Source organism: Zalophus californianus, chromosome 12 (assembly GCF_009762305.2).
Source record: "Zalophus californianus isolate mZalCal1 chromosome 12, mZalCal1.pri.v2, whole genome shotgun sequence".
Classification (NCBI taxonomy): Eukaryota; Metazoa; Chordata; class Mammalia; order Carnivora; family Otariidae; genus Zalophus; species Zalophus californianus.
In genome coordinates, this window is record NC_045606.1 from 764,183 (window position 1) to 781,984 (window position 17,802).

General features: G+C 62.0%; 1 protein-coding gene and 2 non-coding genes across 10 annotated transcripts; all 3 read right to left on the bottom strand.

Annotated features, from left to right (window-relative positions):
- Window positions 1–749: 749 nt before the first annotated feature.
- On the bottom strand, window positions 750–17,202 carry TBRG4 (transforming growth factor beta regulator 4). Of its 8 annotated transcripts, none has more exons than XM_027574525.2 (12): window positions 9,164–9,251; window positions 8,541–8,684; window positions 7,517–7,980; window positions 5,000–5,323; window positions 4,353–4,524; window positions 3,923–4,080; window positions 3,301–3,411; window positions 2,387–2,531; window positions 1,892–2,137; window positions 1,652–1,763; window positions 1,443–1,557; window positions 750–999 (listed from the first exon to the last, which is right to left on the bottom strand). In XM_027574525.2, exons 2-12 carry the CDS (start codon window positions 8,545–8,547, stop codon window positions 898–900), a joined length of 1,956 nt encoding a protein of 651 aa, XP_027430326.2. In that variant the 5' UTR covers window positions 8,548–8,684; window positions 9,164–9,251; the 3' UTR covers window positions 750–897. The 8 variants fall into 8 exon arrangements, with proteins under 8 accessions (XP_027430326.2, XP_027430327.1, XP_027430324.2 ...); XM_027574526.2 differs by having other exon boundaries at window positions 755–999; window positions 1,443–1,579; XM_027574523.2 differs by lacking the exon at window positions 9,164–9,251 and adding an exon at window positions 17,184–17,202 and having other exon boundaries at window positions 755–1,557; window positions 8,574–8,684.
- LOC113912092 lies at window positions 4,172–4,306 on the bottom strand. Its single transcript, XR_003516712.1, has one exon. It is a non-coding gene; the product is annotated as a small nucleolar RNA SNORA5 (small nucleolar RNA).
- On the bottom strand, window positions 4,694–4,831 carry LOC113912091. Its single transcript, XR_003516711.1, has one exon. It is a non-coding gene; the product is annotated as a small nucleolar RNA SNORA5 (small nucleolar RNA).
- Window positions 17,203–17,802: the final 600 nt, after the last annotated feature.

Below are 17,802 nucleotides of genomic sequence, written 5' to 3' on the forward strand. Positions count from 1 at the left end.
CCCGGGCCACCGTGGCTGTGCCCTCCCACCTGGTGAGGGACGGCCACCAGCCTGTGCAAACGTGTCCGACGGCTCCCCGTCCACCCCCAGGCGAGCTGCAAGTGTCAGGAAGAGACCCCTCTGGAGGTGTGGGGAACGGCTGGCCTGGGGACCCAGGGTGGAGGTGGCACTTCTCCCCGGCTCCCTCCCCCACCCTGAGCTGCAGGGGGCAAACAGCAGTGGTCACCCTCTTGTCTGCTCCACCTACGAAGTCTCCTACGAGGGACCGGGAGGGAGGCACACTGTTCTTCCCGGCGTCTGGGGGTGTGGCGGCAGTGGTGGTGGCAAAAGAGGGTCAGGGCGCGCAGGCACACGACACCAGGACCCCCTGGCCTGGCTGGGATGGCAGGGCGGGGTCGCCAGCCCCGCTGTGTCAGCTGAGCGCACTTTCCTCTGCTCTGGACCTAGTGTCAGCCCGGCTCCTTGGGGTCCCCCTGCTCCCACGACCACGGGCACGAGAACCTCCCAGGACGACTGTGCTCAGTACCCACACCGCCACGAGAACCCCAAGCCACATGCTCAAAACCCAGGGGCCTGCCCAGGAAGGTCCTCATGGCCCCAAGATCGGAAGCGTGGGGCTCCATCCGTGCCGATGCACCGTGCGCGCGCGCGGCCGGGACGAGGGCCCGGGGAGGCAGTAGCAGGGACCAGCCAGCCACGCCGACAGCAGGGCGGAGAGTGGTGATGGGGACAAAGGCCGGGGCGCCTCCTGGTGTTGAAAACCAAAGTCACAGGTTTATTGGCCACGGGAGGCAGGAGCTGCCGGCAAGCTCGCGCAGGGACGTTGTGTCCAAGTGGCCCTGGTCAGGCCTTGGGGGAGCCCAGCCCCCCACGAACATGGTCCACGGCTCGGGACGGTCACTTGGCCAGCTCCTCTGCCACTGCTTTCCGCATCTTGTCCTTCAGGTAGGCGCCCTTCTGCCATTCAGACCTGAGTTCCAGCCACTCGTAGTACGGGACCTGCGGGGAGGGCGTGAGGACCCCTGCTCTGCACCCGCACCCCTGGCTCCCAAGCCCACAGAGCTGTAGGACTGTGGCCAGGGAAGACGCCCCGCTTGCCTCAGTGCTCAGAGATACAGGGCGCTGATCCTTGCGGCCAGGGATCCGAGAGTCCGTGGCACCCCAGAACAACTTTTTAATTTTTAAAGATTGTTAAAGACAGAAATCCACCCAAGATATAAATGTGACCAAACCGTCACGCGGTATTTAAGGACACTCCCGCGTCCTCTGGCCTGTACGGGACCGTGCACTCCGGGGCCGGCGTGCAGACCTGGTCTGCAAGGCCCTGAGCGGATCCCAGGAACTGCGGCGTGAAATACCACCTTCCAAGCTTCCCTTTCTCCCGTGTCAAGGGGGGCCCCTGGCGTGGCCAGCCTCCGGGGCTGGGCCCCGACAGTACTCACGTCCACCACCAGGAAGCCAGCGGCCTGCACGTGGCGCCGGGCCAGCGCGAAGCGCCCCAGCAAGTCTCGGCTCCGGCTGCCATAGTTGGGGAACTCCCACCGCAGGAAGGCCAGCCTGGAGGGCAAGGGGCACGGAGCTGGAGCGGAGTATACTCCCTAGGGCCCTCGGAGGGAGGAGGGGGCCCCAGAGAAGCAGCGTGGCTGCCTACCTCTTGGCCCCGGGGGGCAGCGGCTGGCTCCCAGAGGGTGGGGCGAGATGAGGGGCCACGAAGTCCCTGGGGGGCAGGAACTGGCTTTCAGAGTCCAGCAGCACCTCGGCGTCTAGGGAGGGGTGTGGGTGCACATGTTGGGGACTGTCCCTGGGGGCGCAGGGCCCTCCTCACAGCAGAGGGGCCAAACAAGCAGCAGCCCTGTGGCCGTCAGCAGGGGGAGCGTGGGGAGGGCCTCACCCAGGACCCAGCCGTACTGCGTGGGCACCATGAAGCTGCCCCTGCTGCTGCCCTCCAGCAGTCCCTTCAGCGTGTCCTGCAGCTCCTTCTGCAAGGGGGTCACCTTCCTGTCGAGAGCTGAGAGTCTGGGGACCAGGGCTGAGGCTGGCAGATGGGGGCCAGTGTACTCTGGGTGCTCCAGCTGGGCGCTAGCATTGATGTGGAGCAGCTTCTGGAAGGTGCTCTGATCCTTCGGGGACCCGCCCTCTGAGGGAGAAGACAGCGTGAAAAGAAAGGGGGAGCTGAGGGCGGCACCGGGGTGGAGGGACATGCGGGCCAGGTGGGGGACAGTGGCACCCTGCCCCCGTGCTGCCCCCTGAACTACATGCGTCACCAGGAGGGGGTCTGTGGGCTACCCACAGGGAGGGGGCGGAGGAGCAGCCAATGCCTGGTGAGCTCGGGGCGCTGCGTGGGCTCAGCATCACTTAGGAGAGGAGGGGACACCCCGCCGCTCACCTAGGAAGCGGGTGTGCAGGTCAGGGTGCAACACGGCCTGCAGCTCTGCCTCCTGCACCTGCTGCAGCACGCACAGGGCCCACACCACGTCCACCTGCAGTGCTGGGTGCAGGCCCATCAGCGCTGAGCCCAGCTTCTCGTGAACCTGGGTGACAACAGGGCGGGCAGAGGGAGGGGGCTTCCCTCAGCGGCCGCCAACGTCCCCAGGCCAGCAGTGCTAAGGGCTCCCGAATGACTTGGCCGCACTGACGCCCAAAGCAGCTATGGGGGGATTCCTGCTGCTGCTCTCGGTCAGGCGTGGGGCAGCCCTTTGTAGAGAGTACCAGAAACTCTCCTCAGCACCCAGGGCCAACCCAGACAGCACGACCTTCAGGCAGACGTTCCGGCCCCTCCCAGCAGCAAGTCCGTGCCCCGAAATCATGTCTCCCTTAACGCAGCGAGCAGGCCCGAGGCCAGGGACATGCTTCTGGCCTTGAGGGGAGTTGGAGGCTATGAAAGGAGCCACAGCTGGCCTGCTGGGGTGGTGCCACATGGAGGCCCAGGGTCAAAGCCGGTGGTGCACACGCGGGACGCCTCACCCCTGCATGGATGCACTCTGCACGGTGGCCTGCACAGCATGCAGCGCTGCCAGCAGCGTCAGCGGGGCATTCAGGAAGCCTCAGGAACGGAGACCAGGGGTCCCCCACCCCTGACTGTGCGGCGAGTGAGCCGGCCGACACCTCCTGAGCAGCAGCTGTTCTGGGCCACAGAGCAGGCGTGGGGGATTGCACGTCTTTGGTGCCCAGACAATGTGTGCCATGTGGCTCTAGCTGGCCCCCATGCAGAAGTCCAGCCTGAAGCTGCACCCCAGGAGCCCTGCGGCAGCCGGCAAACCAAGGGAAGAGAATGGGGGAGCAGGGGTGCACAGACCGTACCAGGCTGAAGAACTGGTCCTCCCGCTCCGGGTGGAAGTTCAGATGCGCGAAGGCCAGGAGCACGTTGCACAGGTGCGGCACCGGGATGGTCTGGGCTCTGTCCAGGACGTGCTAGGCCGGCCACATGAAGCGGGGGACAGCGTAAGACGGACCCGTCCCTCCCACAGGGCGTGTGACCCCAGCTACCTGGGACCACCTAGACCTTCCCTGGCAGCAGCTGCCATCCCCCAGAGGCTGGGACCCTAGAGAGCCGCCCGGCAGAGGCTCTAGAAATGTTGCATCCCCCCGGCACAGCCTCAAGCAGCTGCATGCAAACATAAGCATCTTTCCTCGCTGCTGTTCTGGGAGCTGTGAGCTGAGAGCCTGGCCGTCCATACTACTCCCTGCGACAGCCACCCAAAGACATAAATTCCTCCCAAGGTCAGTGAGAGGACAAAGGACACCATCCTCACCCATTCGTCTGCACCACTTAATGACCCGGGGAGGAACCCCCGATCTGCAACTAGGCAGTGTGTCTGGCCGGCTGTGCCTCCCTGATGGAAGGGGCAGGGAACCCGCTCCTTGAGGGGGTCAGGCCCACAAGGCCGTTCCAGCCCAGGCTGCAGGGCTCTGCCCGGCTCACCTGGACGAAGGCCTCAAATAGAGGCCCGCTGAGCCACTTGAGGAGGGCGAAGGACTTGGCACAGCGGGCCACCTCGCCGGACGTCAGGCGGGGCGTGTGGGGTAGCAGGTCGGCAGCCAGGCGCTGGAACACCTGGGGCTGCTGGAAGCCAAGTTTGCCTTCGGGACAGAGCAAGCACAGGGTTCACCCCGTGAGGGTCGGCAGGCTGCCCTGGGAGCCACCCAGCCACCCCAGCCTGGTCTGGGGGCGAGGTGTCCGTGACCAAATTTATCCCTGAGGCCCAGCACGGGGGATCAGGGCCCATGGGTCACACCGTTTCTGTGGCAGCCTTTCGGGCCAGTGCAAGCCACGGGGCGGGCGGGCACCGAATTTGACACAGCTGCGGCCAGAGCGCCCTCTCCCCCCACTGCTCCCGGTGGCAAGGGCTCACCGTAGGCGTACGCCAGGTCCAAGAGTATGCCTTTCGTCAGGGGGAAGGGCTTCTGGACCAGGTGGTAAGAGATGGCTCGCAGCAAGGGCACGCAGCGCCGGTTCTGAGTGGCCAGCGTCACCAGCACCTTCCGCAGCTCGTCGGGGCCGAATTGTTCTACCAGCTCCAGGCACTGTCAATCACAGCCGGCAGCGGTCAGCTGGACGGCCGAGGCCAGGGCTCCCAGGCAGCGCTGTGTGGCCCCTGTGGGACAGCGACTGGACCTGAGCTCACTAACCCCAGGCCCCGGCCGTGTGGGGCCTGCCTCAGCTCCCATCCGGGGAACCCCTGGGCCCGGGGCGCCCTGTCTGCAGCCAGACTTATCCCCAGGTCCCAGCATGGGGGGACCCGGGGCCCATGAGCCGCAGGGCTTGCTGTGGCAGCCATCTGGGCCAGCGCCCACTACAATGGGAACAGGGGCTGAATTTGACTTGACTGCAGGGCAGGAGTGGGGGCATGACATCGCCAGGAAGCGCCAGCCTGGAGCCAGGCCACTGGCCGGCCCAGGTTACACGCACAAGGTAGTTTTAGAGAAGATGAGGCACGCCAGGCTCATCAGCATGGCCACAGAGCGTGCTTGTGGCTGCCCAGGCCTCCTGCCCCAGTACCTTGTCCTCCAGGCGGTTCATCAGCGGCTCCGACAGGGGCCCTGTCTTCGCCATCATGGCCACCACCATGCGGCCATCTTCGATTTCTGCCCAGCGCCGCTCCAAGTGCACGAGCAGCTCGGCCAGCAGCTCCTGGGAGCCCCGCTCCTGCATGTAGGTGGCGCTGGACTCTGCCAGGAAGGCCAGGTGCTTGTACTTGAGCCTGCGCATGCGCCACCGTACCTCCTGCTCCACCGACTGCAGCTCCTTGCAGGCCGCCGGGAGCGCCAGTGCGTAGAGGCTCCGGAGCAGCCTCACGAGGGGTCCATGCCAGACCGAGGCTATCTGGGCGGGGAGGACACAGGGAAGTCACACCTGAGACCCGACCTGTCCCGTGCCAGGGGTCTGGGCTGGAAGCTGCCTGCCCAGCACGGCTCCCCACCCACTGCTGGAAGGCGGGCACTTCCGGCAGCCCGCCCCACTCCGCCAGCTGTCGGAGCCACCTGCACATAAGAGCTCTGCGCGAGAAGGGCAATTCCCCTCGGCTTTCCCCAATGCAGATTCCACTGAGGTGGCCGGTTACACAGAGACCTGGCCACGGATCTGCACGGTGGGCACGCCTGACAAGTGCCCTCTTGCACGTGCAGACCCAAACCCAAGCAAGCCGTCAGGTCCAGAAGTCAGGGGAAAGCCTGCAGGGCTGACTCAGGGTCACATTCTGTCAACCTGCTGGTTCTTTTGCTGGCAGTGACATGACGCTTGTTAGCTGTCAGACATGCTGACTTTTCTTGGGCAAACAACTGCTCTACCGAGTCTGAGAAGCCCCGAACCCTAAACCCCTCTTCTCCAACGGAGCAGTCCTATAGCTCCTGAGAACATCGCGTCTCTCAGGAACGCCGATGAGAGCGAAGCCGACACCCTGCAGAGCAGGTCCAGGTGCCGGCGCCCCGCTGCCCCACCCCGCCCCTCCTCCCCAAGGCGTGAAGCCCCACAAAGCAGCCCTGGCATATGTGGGCAAGAGGAGGCCCAGCTGCCCCTACACCCTCAGGCGTCAGGGAAGAGAGGCCGGCTGTTCACCTGCCACCACCATCGTCACCTCAGGCACCCACAGCCTGTGAGGCTTCACCCCACACAGTGTCCCCAAAGCCCCATGCCGGCGGCGCCACCATCTCCCTCCTCCTCGGGGGCTGCTTCTGACAAGGGGGACCCCGCTGTTCCCAGCAGGGCGTGTTTCCAGGGGGCCCCTCCAGCCTGGCTCACACCCTTGCAGAGGCCCCACAGGGGAGCCAGGACCCGGGTGTTCATGGGGGGCTGTCGGCAGCACTGAGCCTCTAACTCTGCCCCTTCTGGTGGGGCCGCTCCCTGCATCTGTGAAATGGGACCACACAGAGGGGGTGCAGCGCAAACACGGGAGCCAGTGAAGGGCTGGGAGGCCAGCAAGTGCAGAATTTGAGTCCGTATCAGGAAACCTGATGCCTGCACCTGTGCGTCTCCTGGATGGCAGGGCGACTTTTAAAAGGAAGCTTGGTCATCGTTCGCATTGTACTTTGTTCCCAGTTTGTTCTGGCTCATAAACTAGTTACAACATCCCCTCTCATCTCCTAAAACGTGCTTCAGTTATCTGTGTGTGTACCAAATACTTAATAAATAACAATCAAGATCACAGTCTCAGAACAAGGAGCTCGATAAGGGATTAGATCGACAGCATCAGAGAGAAGTGACCTTCTGTCGTGACCCCAGTGCACGCACACGTTTCACTAAGACAGAAAACTCCATGACTCGATACTTCCCTTACCACTCTCGAGCGTTCCGACATTTTCTGTTAGCCTATCTTGTTAAAAAAACAGCCAGCCACGCCCACTGCTTTCCTGCCCTGCAGTCCAGAAACTCCACCCTTGAACTATGAATCTCCTCCTCGTCACCTCTGATAACTGGATACAAGGCTCTGGTGCTCAGTGACAGAAGCATGTCTTCTTCCCTCCAGCGCGGAGCAGGGGAGGGAATGTGGGCTGACAAGGCCAGAGCCAACAACTGGTGTGCGCCACCCCCCCCCCCCCCCCGCCGCCAGTGCCACACAGACATGTCCCCCCTTCTCTCCGTACTCGTGGGTAAGGATCTGGCCAGCTGGATGATGGCCACGCTCAGCCCGGCTGTCTGGCACCCTTCATTAGCCCCTCAGCATCTCCTCCAGCATCAGGGGTGTGCTCACTGTGAGCCAGATACCGGAGGGGAGCTACCCAAGTCAGGATGGCCTGGCCAGGGAAAAAGCACCCCAGAAACAGAGAAAGACCAGCTCGCTTCCTGTGCGTCCATTTTCACGTCCCATCTGCTGCTTGGAAGAGGAGGACAGTAATATTCACCTACTGGGGCTGTGAAGAGGATTAAGAGAATAAAGACTCTACAAAATGAAAAACCACAGGACGTGGAGAACTAAGAAAGCAGCAGGGTTCCTGCCTATAGAAAGCGAGTGGCTGCTCTGGACTCCGATGCCACTGTTTTCTGCCCGTTGAACCCTCAGAGAACATTCTAGAAACCCACCTGGCCGTCGACAAGCTGGAGAAGCCGCTGAAAGCGGGCATCCTGCATGAGCAAGGCCTTGTACTCTGGCTTGTCAGAGAGCAGGCGAGAAAGCTGGATGAGCATGAGGGCGGCGTGGTTCTCCTGCAGGCAGTGACCACCATCGAGCAGCTCCAAGAGCTCCTCTGGCCGAGTGGCCTTTTGGATGAGCTGGTCCACCTCTTGCTGCTCTGGCCTGGTGGTGAACACTTGTTCCTTCTCTGAGAGCCCTGACAAGGAACCTGGGAAGTGGGAACTGGGCGAGGTAGCTGAGGAAGTCAGAGTCCTGGGGGTGACCTGGGTAAATCTCAGTCGGCCAACTGGAGCCACGGCAGGGGCCACAAGGGAGGCCTCCCTCAGGAGGCATGCGCATCGTTTCACCAGGCGAGCCGCCATGACGGGGGGCGCACAGGCAGGCACGACTGCTAACAAGTGGTCCCACAGCCCTGAAAAGACAAAGGAGAGAAAGGGGTGATGCAGGCAGAGCTCCTGACTCCCAGACATGAGAGCAGGGCAGATGAAACCACGGCCACTCTCTCCACACCAGCGGGAACCTCGCCTTTCTGCCTGTCCCTGGGCACGCCAGTGCGTTCTGAAGCAAAAAGCTCACAGGCTTTTCGTTTCAGCGTAGAATGTGACCAAACACCCAAACGCAGGAGCATTACAGCTTGGGCTGTAGAGTGCCAGTCCTGGCTGTGCTTGGAACCACCTAGTTCAACGATCCAGACCGAGGCCTCCTAGGTGTGGCTCTGCAGGCATTCACTCTCTTACTTCAAAGGCACCCAGGATTAAGAATCGCTGACTTGCAGAGACGCGGGACAAGACATTTTACCTCAAGCAGCTCCTGGAAAACCCAGGACATGTAACCCACGTCCCACAGCTTCACACCCGGACGACCTCCCTGCAGCACACTCCCACCTCCCACAGGCCCCGCACCTTCAGGAGAGCCCGGCAGGCCCTGCTGTTCCCCCTCTTGCCCCCGACACCCCAGGACCCAGGAAATCACCCTTCATGCCTCCACAGCCAGGCGAGACGTTACCTCCAAGGACCCGTCACGCATCCTGCTGCTGCGGCCTCTAACCGCTCGCACCGTCTCGCACAGCAGGGCGATCCAACGGCCGGCGCACGGCAAGGGCCCGGGCCTCCCCTCCTGCCAAAGCAGAGAGCGCGTTCAACGTTGCTTCCATTTCCCGGAACTTGGCAACCGGCCGTCATGCTTCACTCGCCCACCAGCGCACCGCAGCTCTAAGACCCTCGGTCTGATCACCGAAAAGCGGAGGCTCCGGAGGGACACGGGCCCAAAAGCAACGTCCCCCACCCACGGCGCCCCGGCGGCGGGGCGTCTCCCCGCGGAAGACAACCCTGCCGCCTACGGAGGGAGCTGAGGTTCGGGGGCCCCACTGGGGTTAGGCGAACACCAGCCTCAAAGCCCGGCCCTCGGGGGCAGACAGACCACCGGCACCCGGGCCCGCGGGCCACCACGCGGGATGGCGGCGGAGGAGCGCGTGCGCACGGTCCGGCCGGGTCCCCGCCTCCAGCCCCAGGACCCCGACCCCCAGCAACCCGGCGCGCCCTCCAGCCCTCAGGACTCACGCCCAGAATCCCCCTCCCCGCCGGCACCGGACATACGCAGCAGCCGCGACGGCGACCGCTGACCTCCATGTGTCCCCGCACCGCCCTCGGCTCACGCCGCGCGGCGCGCTCGCTACGTCACTCGGAGCGCCGCCGGAAGCGAGCCGAGCCGCGGTCCGCCCGACCGGAAGTCATGCGCGCTACCCTTTCCGGCCGGCTGCCATCTTTGCTGAGGGCAGGCAGCCGGAAACCACGCTGGCTGCTCTTTTCTCGCTGGGTGCCATCTTTGCTGAGGGCACAAACTAGGAGATGGGAAGTAGGGGAGGGAGAGACGGGCCCAGGGAAGGTGGGAAGGGGGAAGAATGAGGCGCCCGGGACCCGGGGCTGAAGGCTGGGCGCGCTGCAGCCCGCCCCGGGTCCCCGTGAGGAGACGGTTCCCGGCCGAGGTCGTGCGGAAATGCAGGCGCGGTGTGCCTGCGTCCTGCCAGGGTTTCTGTTTTCTGTAGAATTGTGGAATTTATGTGCAGTCTCTGGCTTGTAGGTGTGACCGTGTAATTTTGGAAAGACTGAAGTGCGGGGAAGCGGAGCCCCGCGCACCTGAGGTCCGTGCGTGGTGACTGTCCCTTTGCGCCGCGCTCTCCCGGCTCCGTGCGGTTCGCCCCGGCCTGTGGTCGCCGGATTGCGGCTCCCGGTGTCCGTCAGAGTCCGGCGCCTCTCCCCGGAGCTCTCTCTAGCCGCTCCTACACATCGGGTGGGTCCCGGCGCCTTCCGACCCCCAGTGGGGGCGTCGGCGGGGTCCCCCCTTCCCGGGGGCGCGTCGGCGGGGTCTCCCCGGGGACAGTCGGCGGGGTCCCCCCTTCCCGGGGGCGCGTCGGTGGGGTCTCCCCGGGGACAGTCGGCGGGGTCCCCCTTCCCGGGGACAGTCGGCGGGGTCCCCCCTTCCCGGGGGCGCGTCGGCGGGGTCTCCCCTTCCCGGGAGGCCGTCGGCGGGGTCTCCCCTTCCCGGGGGCCACCGGCGTGGCCCCTCCATCCCGGGAGGCCGTCGGCGGGGTCCCCCTTCCCGGGGACAGTCGGCGGGGTCCCCCCTTCCCGGGGACAGTCGGCGGGGTCCCCCCTTCCCGGGGGCGCGTCGGCGGGGTCTCCCCGGGGACAGTCGGCGGGGTCCCCCCTTCCCGGGGGCGCGTCGGCGGGGTCCCCCTTCCCGGAGACAGTCGGCGGGGTCCCCCCTTCCCGGGGGCGCGTCGGCGGGGTCCCCCCTTCCCGGGGGCGCGTCGGCGGGGTCTCCCCGGGGACAGTCGGCGGGGTCCCCCCTTCCCGGGGGCGCGTCGGCGGGGTCTCCCCTTCCCGGGAGGCCGTCGGCGGGGTCTCCCCTTCCCGGGGGCCACCGGCGTGGCCCCTCCATCCCGGGAGGCCGTCGGCGGGGTCCCCCTTGCGCAGTCCTGTCGCTGCTCCTCCGGCCGCGAGTTTGTCGGAGTGCGCCCTGGCTGGTCCTGGAGAGCTGATGGGGCGGAGGCCGATTCGGACCTTGTGGGTCTGAAGGGACTACTTACTGTGCGCTCGCACCCGCTGGCCCGTCGGGCCGGCTGGCTCTGGCTAGAAGCCGTTTCCTGCTTTTGAAGGCCGTGGCTGCACGACCCTCTGGCCTCCCAGCTCCTCACGTTTCTGAGTCCAAAAGTTCGTCTGCGGTGTCAGTCCTCCCTCTCTTCCTCCTGTTCTTCCCTTCTCCTCCCTTCTTTCCTTTTTTTTAAGTTATTTATTTGAGAGAGAGCGTAGGCATGAGGGGGTAGAGGGTCAGAGGGAGCCCGATGCGGGACTGGATCCCAGCACCCTGGGATCATGACCTGAGCCGAAGGCAGACGCTTAAGGACTGAGCGACCCAGGCGCCCTTAATTAAAAAAAAAAAAAAAATATGTATATATATATATTATTTATTTTGAGGGAGAGAGCACACAAGTGAGAGCGCACAAGCAGGGGGAAGGGCAGAGGGAGAAGCAGGCTCCCCACGGAGCAGGGAGCCCGGTGCGGGGCTCGATCCCAGGATCCTGGGATCGTGACCTGAACTGGAGGCAGCTGCTCAACCAACCGAGCCACCCAGGCGCCCTGTTTTAATTTCTAAAAGCTGTCTTTTCATTATGCCTGGGGTTCTGATATTTCACAGCGATGCGAGTCTCCCTCTGCCTGAGCCCGTGATGAGCCCTTAACCTAAAACCCATGTCCTCAGGCTGAGGGTTTGTAGTTTATTTGGTTGGATATTTCCTTTCCTTCCTCTAATCTCTCTTTCCAAAATGGCCAGGTTTGAATATTGGCTCTTCTGGACCGATTTCTGATTTTCCCTGGTTTTCCCATCTTGTCTCATCTCCACCTCTCTTCATCTTATTGTTATTATTATTTGCTCTGCTTTCTGAGACATTTCCTCAGCTTTAGCTTCTAGCTCTCCTGAGGCCTGATTTCTGCCGTCACACTTTGTTTACCAAGAGCTCCTTTTTATACTCTTTATTAAAAATACACTTTACTTATTTTTAAATATTTTATTTGTTCATTTGACAGAGACAGAGACGGAACACGAGCAGGGGGAGTGGGAGAGGGAGAAGCAGGCTTCCCGCGGAGCAGGGAGCCCGATGTGAGGCTCGATCCCAGGACCCCGGCATCATGACCTGAGCCGAAGGCAGATGCCCAACCGACTGAGCCACCCAGGCGCCCTATACAATTTTTTTTCATGATTGTAATATTTTCTCTTATCTCTGTAAGGATTTTGGTGGTAGGGATTTTTTTTTCTAAGTTTTTGTTTTCCTTGTATAGTTGCTGTTCTTTTTCCTCTTGCTGTTATTATTCCTCTTGGTTTGGTTTCTATCCTCAGATGTCTGCTCATCCTTTGCTGGTGGGACTGTAAAATGGTACAGCTGCTTTTGAAGTTTCCTATTTTATTTCAAAACTAAACATACTCTTACCATATACAATGGACCAAATATCTGTGTCTCCCCAATTCATATGTCGAGATCTAGGGTTCAAGGTGATGGTGTTAGGAGGTGGGGCCTTCGGGACGTGATTGGGTCAGAAGAGTGGAGGCTTCATGGTGGGATTAGTGTCTTTAAAACAGAGACCCCTGGGCACCCGGGTGACTCAGTTGGTTGAGCGTCTGACTCTTGGTTTTGGCTCAGGTCATGATTGCAGGGTTGTGGGATCGAGCCTTGTGTAGTGGGGCTCCGCTCTCAGCACAGAGTCTGCCTCCTCCCTCCTCTGGCATGTGTGCTCTCTCTCTCGCTCAAAACAAAAAAAAAGAGAGAGACACACAGAGACCCCACAGAGCCTCTGAGGTTCCACCACGGAGAGCACAGCAAAAAGTCTGCAGTGGAGAACAGACAGCCCTCCTGTGACCGTCCTGGTGCCCCGATCTTGCTCCTTTAGCCTCCATCCAGAACAGTGAGAGACAGATTTCTGCTGTTTGTAAGGCACAGAGTTGGTGGTATTTTTGGGACAGTGGCCGGAACACACTCAGATGCCATGCAGGCCTGCAGTCGTGCTGTTCGGAACCCCCCCCCGAGGAGCCGAAAACTTAACATCCACATGGAAACCTGCGCACAGATGTTTCTGGCAGCTTCAGTCCTAATTACCAAGACTTGGAAGCAACCAGGGTGCCCTTCAGGAGCGGGGTGGCTAAGCAAAATATCCCACCATCCAGCTGGTGGGATATTACGTAGCACTAAAAAATAGTGAGCTGTCAAGCCATGAGAGGACATGGAAGAACCTCGAATGCATGTTCCTAAGGGAAGGAAGCCTGTTTGCAAAGGCCGAGTACTGTGTTAATCCACATGTATGACGTTCTGGAAAAGGCAAAACTATGGGCACCGTGGAGACGTCAGTGGTTGCCAGGGCTGGGGGTGGCAAGGGTGAATAGGCAGACTGTAGGATCTTTCGGGCAGTGAAGCTATTCTATGTGATATTGTGGTGGGTGGATGTCACACTTTTGTCCAAACCCATCTGATAAACACACCAAGAGGGAGCCGTCACGTCAGCTGGGGACTTTGGATGTTCATGATGAGTCCTTGTGGGTTCGTTGATCATAACGAATGTACCATTTAGTGGGGGATGCTGATGGGGAGGGCGTGTGTGTGTGTGTTGTGGGGACGAGGGGTAGATTTCATGGTACTTCTCACTTGGTTTTGCTGTGAACCTAAAATCGCTCTAGAAAACGAATATTAAGAAAAAGCAATTAACGGGGCGCCTGAGGGGCTCAGATGGGTAAGCGTCTGCCTTCGGCTCAGGTCATGATCTCAGGGTCCTGGGATCGAGCCCTGACTCGGGCTTCTGGCTCAGCAGGGACCCTGCTTCTCTCTCTCCCTTTGCCTCTCCCCCTGCTCATGCTCTCTCTCTCTCTCTCTCAGAGAGTCTCTGTGTCTCAAATGTATAAGTAAAATCTTAAAAAAAAAAAAAAGGAATGAGCAGCAGTGCATGCAGTGACATGGGTGAATCTCAAAACAAAGACGCAAAGTCCAAGAGCTCTTACACCTCCACAGTAAACGGCAGTTGCCCAGTTGAAAACCAGTCAAAGAATTGGAGTAGACGTCTCTCCAAAGACCCACACGTGTCCAATGAGCACAGGAAAGGACGCTCAGCGTCACCAGTCCTCAGGAAAATGCCGCCCACAGCCACAGTGAGGTGCCCCTTTGCACCCACTTACATGGCTGATGTGAAAACAACCTCTACAGAGCCCCAAAGATGACAGGTGTTGGCGAGGGCCTGGGGAGTTTGGCGCACTGAGCATTGCTGGTGGGTGTGTAGCATGGTGTAGCTGGTTTGGAAAATGGGGCAGTTTCTCGAAATTGTGTGACTCTTAGGTGCGCACCCTGAGAAAATGGAAGACACGTCAGCACCAACGTTTGTGCACAAGCGTTCCCAGAAGCCCCAAACTAGACGCAATCCGATCGTCATCAATGGATGATCGAACATACACCATGTTGTGTCCCCGATGGGATGGTTGCCAGCCAGAATCTCTAGATGAGCATTGGGAACGTGCCCGGTGACAGAGTCCTGACACGAGATGACTCACCGCGTGACTTCGTTCACCTTGTCCTGAAGATGCAGGTCCGTAGGCGCAGAAGTAGACGGGTGCTTGCCAGGGCCACGGTTCCTGTCGCCATTGGTCCTGGAGGTTCCGAGGGTGGCTCGCCTGGGACCCGATGTCTGGGGACTCACCGGCCATGGCAAGGAGCCACAGACAGACCACCCAGAGCCCCGTGCGTCCCCCCCCCAAAGCCTCGCCTACTTCCCCGGAGCCAGGAGTCATCGCTCCAGCAAACACTGCCCGCGGGCTGCATCTCCAGCCTGGTGACCAGAGGGTCCCCTGACCTCACTCTCGGGGGAGCGGCGTCCGGGCCTGAGGGCTACGTCCAGAGCCCACACGGTCACTCAGATTTTCGCAGGGGGCCCCACGCTCCGTGCTGGCTGAGGCAATGCAGTGCAGAGGCCCTCGGGCCATGCTCCCCAGAGAGAGGCTCCTTGTTCATGGGCAGGGCTGGGAAACAGGGTGGCTGCGTTTTGTGGGTTGGGGTGGAGGTTCTGACTTTGCAGGAGGTGTTCAAATTGTTCTGAGCACAGAGCTTGCAACCCCCACTGCCATCAGAGGCAGTGGATCCAGCTGGATGCGGGGAAGATGCGGGCGGCCTTGTTTTTGTCGCTCTCCTGGTTCTGCTCTGTTAGCTCCCCTCCGCGTTCCTCCTCCTTACCCCAGTACCACCCTGTGTCCTGTGCGCCTCCCAGTGAGGCCCGCCCGGCCTCCTCCCTTACCCCCCAGCCTGTTGGTGACTTGGGGGCAGAGTGGCCTTGGCCGGAGGTCCCAGCCGGCGCCCTCAGCAAGGTGCTGGGGCAGGACAGTGCCCTCCCCGCCTGCTGCTGCTGACCTGGAGGCCAAGAGCGCCAGGCTGACAAGAAGGCTGGATGAGATGGGTTCATCTCCCTTCGAAGGGGACGGGGGAAGGATTGCTGGGGAGACCTCAGCCCGTCCCGTCCAGCGTGCTTGCTGGCAGGTGGAGTGGCAGACCGAGAGCAGCGTGTTGCCGGGGAATCCAGCGGCTCCTCGGGCTCCTCTGTGGCTAGTCGGGGACAGGGCTGGAAGCTCCCGCCTAGCCCCCTCCAGAGTTCACCCCCGTGCCTCTTCTGTGCAGGTTTTGCAGTCTCCTTCTGCCCTAATACATCCTAGCCGCGGCCAAGGCGCTGTGCTGAGTCCTTGTAGAATCACAGAGCCTGGGGGTGGGCCTGGGGACTCACAACAGACCTGGTCACAGGCTGTCCCCTCTCAGGGAGAGACCCTCCCTTGGGACCTCCGAAGACCCCCCCCCAAGGGGGGCAGGGGGAAGGGAAAGAGGAATCGGATCTGCAGGCCTGTTCCCTCAGAGCCTGGCCCCAGCTCTGCCAGGCACATGGACCTGTCCCACACGCCCTCCTCACCTGAGGGAAACTGAGGCCGGAGGGGGGATGGGACCGTCCGGGGGCGCCTGGAGAGTTCCTCCAGACCTGAACCCCTAGCACCTCTCCATCCTGGCCAGAGGCTCCCTCCCAGCCGGGGAAGGGTGGTGAGCGCTCTGCCCTCCTGAACCCTGAATCCCGCCAGAAGTCAGGTCCCCCAAACCCATAACCAACACATCCAGCCCCTCCGCCTTCTCCATCATCCCTCCTTCCTCCTCCTCCATTCGGCCCTCGTCCACTCCTCCACTGGGTCCACCCTTCTGCCTTGCGCATCCTTCCCCCATGTCCACCGGCAAGTCCTGCGGAGCCTCCTGGTGTGGCGTGGCCAGTGCTCAGCGCAGCGTGTGCGTGGGGCCCGGCCCTGAACTGTGCTGACCGCCGCCCTTCTGGCTTCTCCGGGCTGCAGCCCATCCGGGCTCTGGCGTGGGGGCCCTCGGCACGGAGGAGCGGTGCTTCAGGGGGTTAGAGCTGGGTGGCCCGGGCAGGAGGCCAGCCGGCCCGGCCTGGGAGCTCTGGGGTGGGCTACCATGAGCACGTGGTGGGCGGTGGTGGAGTGGGGGGCGGGGAGAGGACCCCCCACCCCTCCGTGCTCCGCTCTTGGATGCACATCCAGCCCCTGAAAGCGACCGTTTTAAGATACTCTGTAACAGGAAATCCTAGGTGTGGCGAGGCCAAGGGATCAGAAGGTGAGTGCCGTTGAAGACAGGTTGTCACAGTTATCAGAAAGGGGCACACTCCGTGCACGCAGGGACGCCCCTGGTCAGGAAGCAGGGGGAGGGTCACTGTGGGTACCAGCCTCTCTCTGGTTTCTGTGGGGAGGACCAGACCAGGGCTGGCTCTGCTGCGTGGGGGCTGCTCTGGGTCTTCTGGTCCCTGGGGGTGAGGACCGCAGGGTGGGGGGAGTGGCCTGGAGTTTAAGGCCCCCGTGGAGGAGGGGGTTGGGGCATGGGCTCATCATTGATCAGCATTTGAAAGTGGCCCCCTTACCCTGGGGGCGGAGGACTGCTCCTGAGGAGGGGTCTGGGGGGAAGCGGCGGGCGGCGGGTCAGTGTCCAGTGTGTGCACGTAGGGCAGATGTTAGGGCCTCAAGCTGACGAGTTGGATGCATGGCTAATGCAGGGATGGAGGGGATGGGCGTTCTCTGCAGGGGAGGGGTCCCCCAGCGTGGCAGTGGGGGGCTAGGGTGTCTCCCTCCTGCCTGGTTCACCCTGAGGTTGAGGCAGGGCGGGCTGGGTGGCTCGTCTGTCCAGGCTGGGCTCAGACCTGCCTCCCCTCTCCCTCCTCCCTTCCCCCTCCCTCTCCCCATCTCCCCCTCCCTCTCCCTCCTCCCCCCTCCTCCCCTTCTCCCTCCATCTCCTCCTCCCTCCTCCCTTCCCCCTCCCTCTCCCCATCTCCCCCTCCCTCTCCCTCCTCCCCCCTCCTCCCCTTCTCCCTCCATCTCCTCCTCCCTCCTCCCTTCCCCCTCCCTCTCCCCATCTCCCCCTCCCTCTCCCTCCTCCCCCCTCCTCCCCTTCTCCCTCCATCTCCTCCTCCCTTCTCCCTTCCCCCTCTCTCTCCCCCCTCCCCCTCCTGAGTGTTGTAGAAGAACACAGAGTGGCCGGCCCTCTGCACTCACCTGATGGCACATCTCTGGCAAGGCCGCCACCTGCGAGTGTCGCGGTCCCTTGGGTCGCACTGGGACGCACAGGGCCGCGGTGAGTCCTAGAATGCGTAGTTGGGGACCAGCTCTCTGCTGTGGAAGAAGTGCCCCCTGGCGGATGATGAGCGAGGATGGGGGATGCTTGAGACTGTGCCCTTACTCCCAGTGGCTTCCCTGGCACCCGATGACACTGCCTGGAGTAGTGAGGACCGTAGAGTGTGGACGATGGGCTTCTAGTCTTGCTGCCCACCCCCACACCCCCGTGTTGACTAGCATTTTCTGCGAGGAAGAGCTTCCTGCCCTCCACTGTAGCTGCTGGAGTCCAGTTGGATCGTGGCGGCTGCAGGCTGGTGCCGTTTTCTGACACGCAGTGTCCCACGTGGCCTTGTCCCGTGTTCACTCAACGTCTCCAAGGAATCCTGGTTCCTTTTGCTGGAGAATGGTCCAGAAACAAAATTCAGCCACTAGTCGGAGCCCTTTTCACTTGGGACGACCCATCCTGTCTCCCCAGCTCCTGATGTGTCAGTGGGCACGTGGCAGGTGGCTGGAGTGTGCACGAGCTGGGGCCAGGCCGGCCGAAAGCACCCATGCGGGC

Excerpts from the sequence above, each read along its gene's own strand:
- TBRG4 (XM_027574518.2), bottom strand. Across the intron at positions 2,532-3,300 it reads AGGACCAGTTCTTCAGCCTG|GTTCACGAGAAGCTGGGCTC; the intron begins GTACGGTCTGTG and ends GTTGTCACCCAG. Across the intron at positions 1,558-1,651 it reads CTGCCCCCCGGGGCCAAGAG|GCTGGCCTTCCTGCGGTGGG; the intron begins GTAGGCAGCCAC and ends CTTGCCCTCCAG.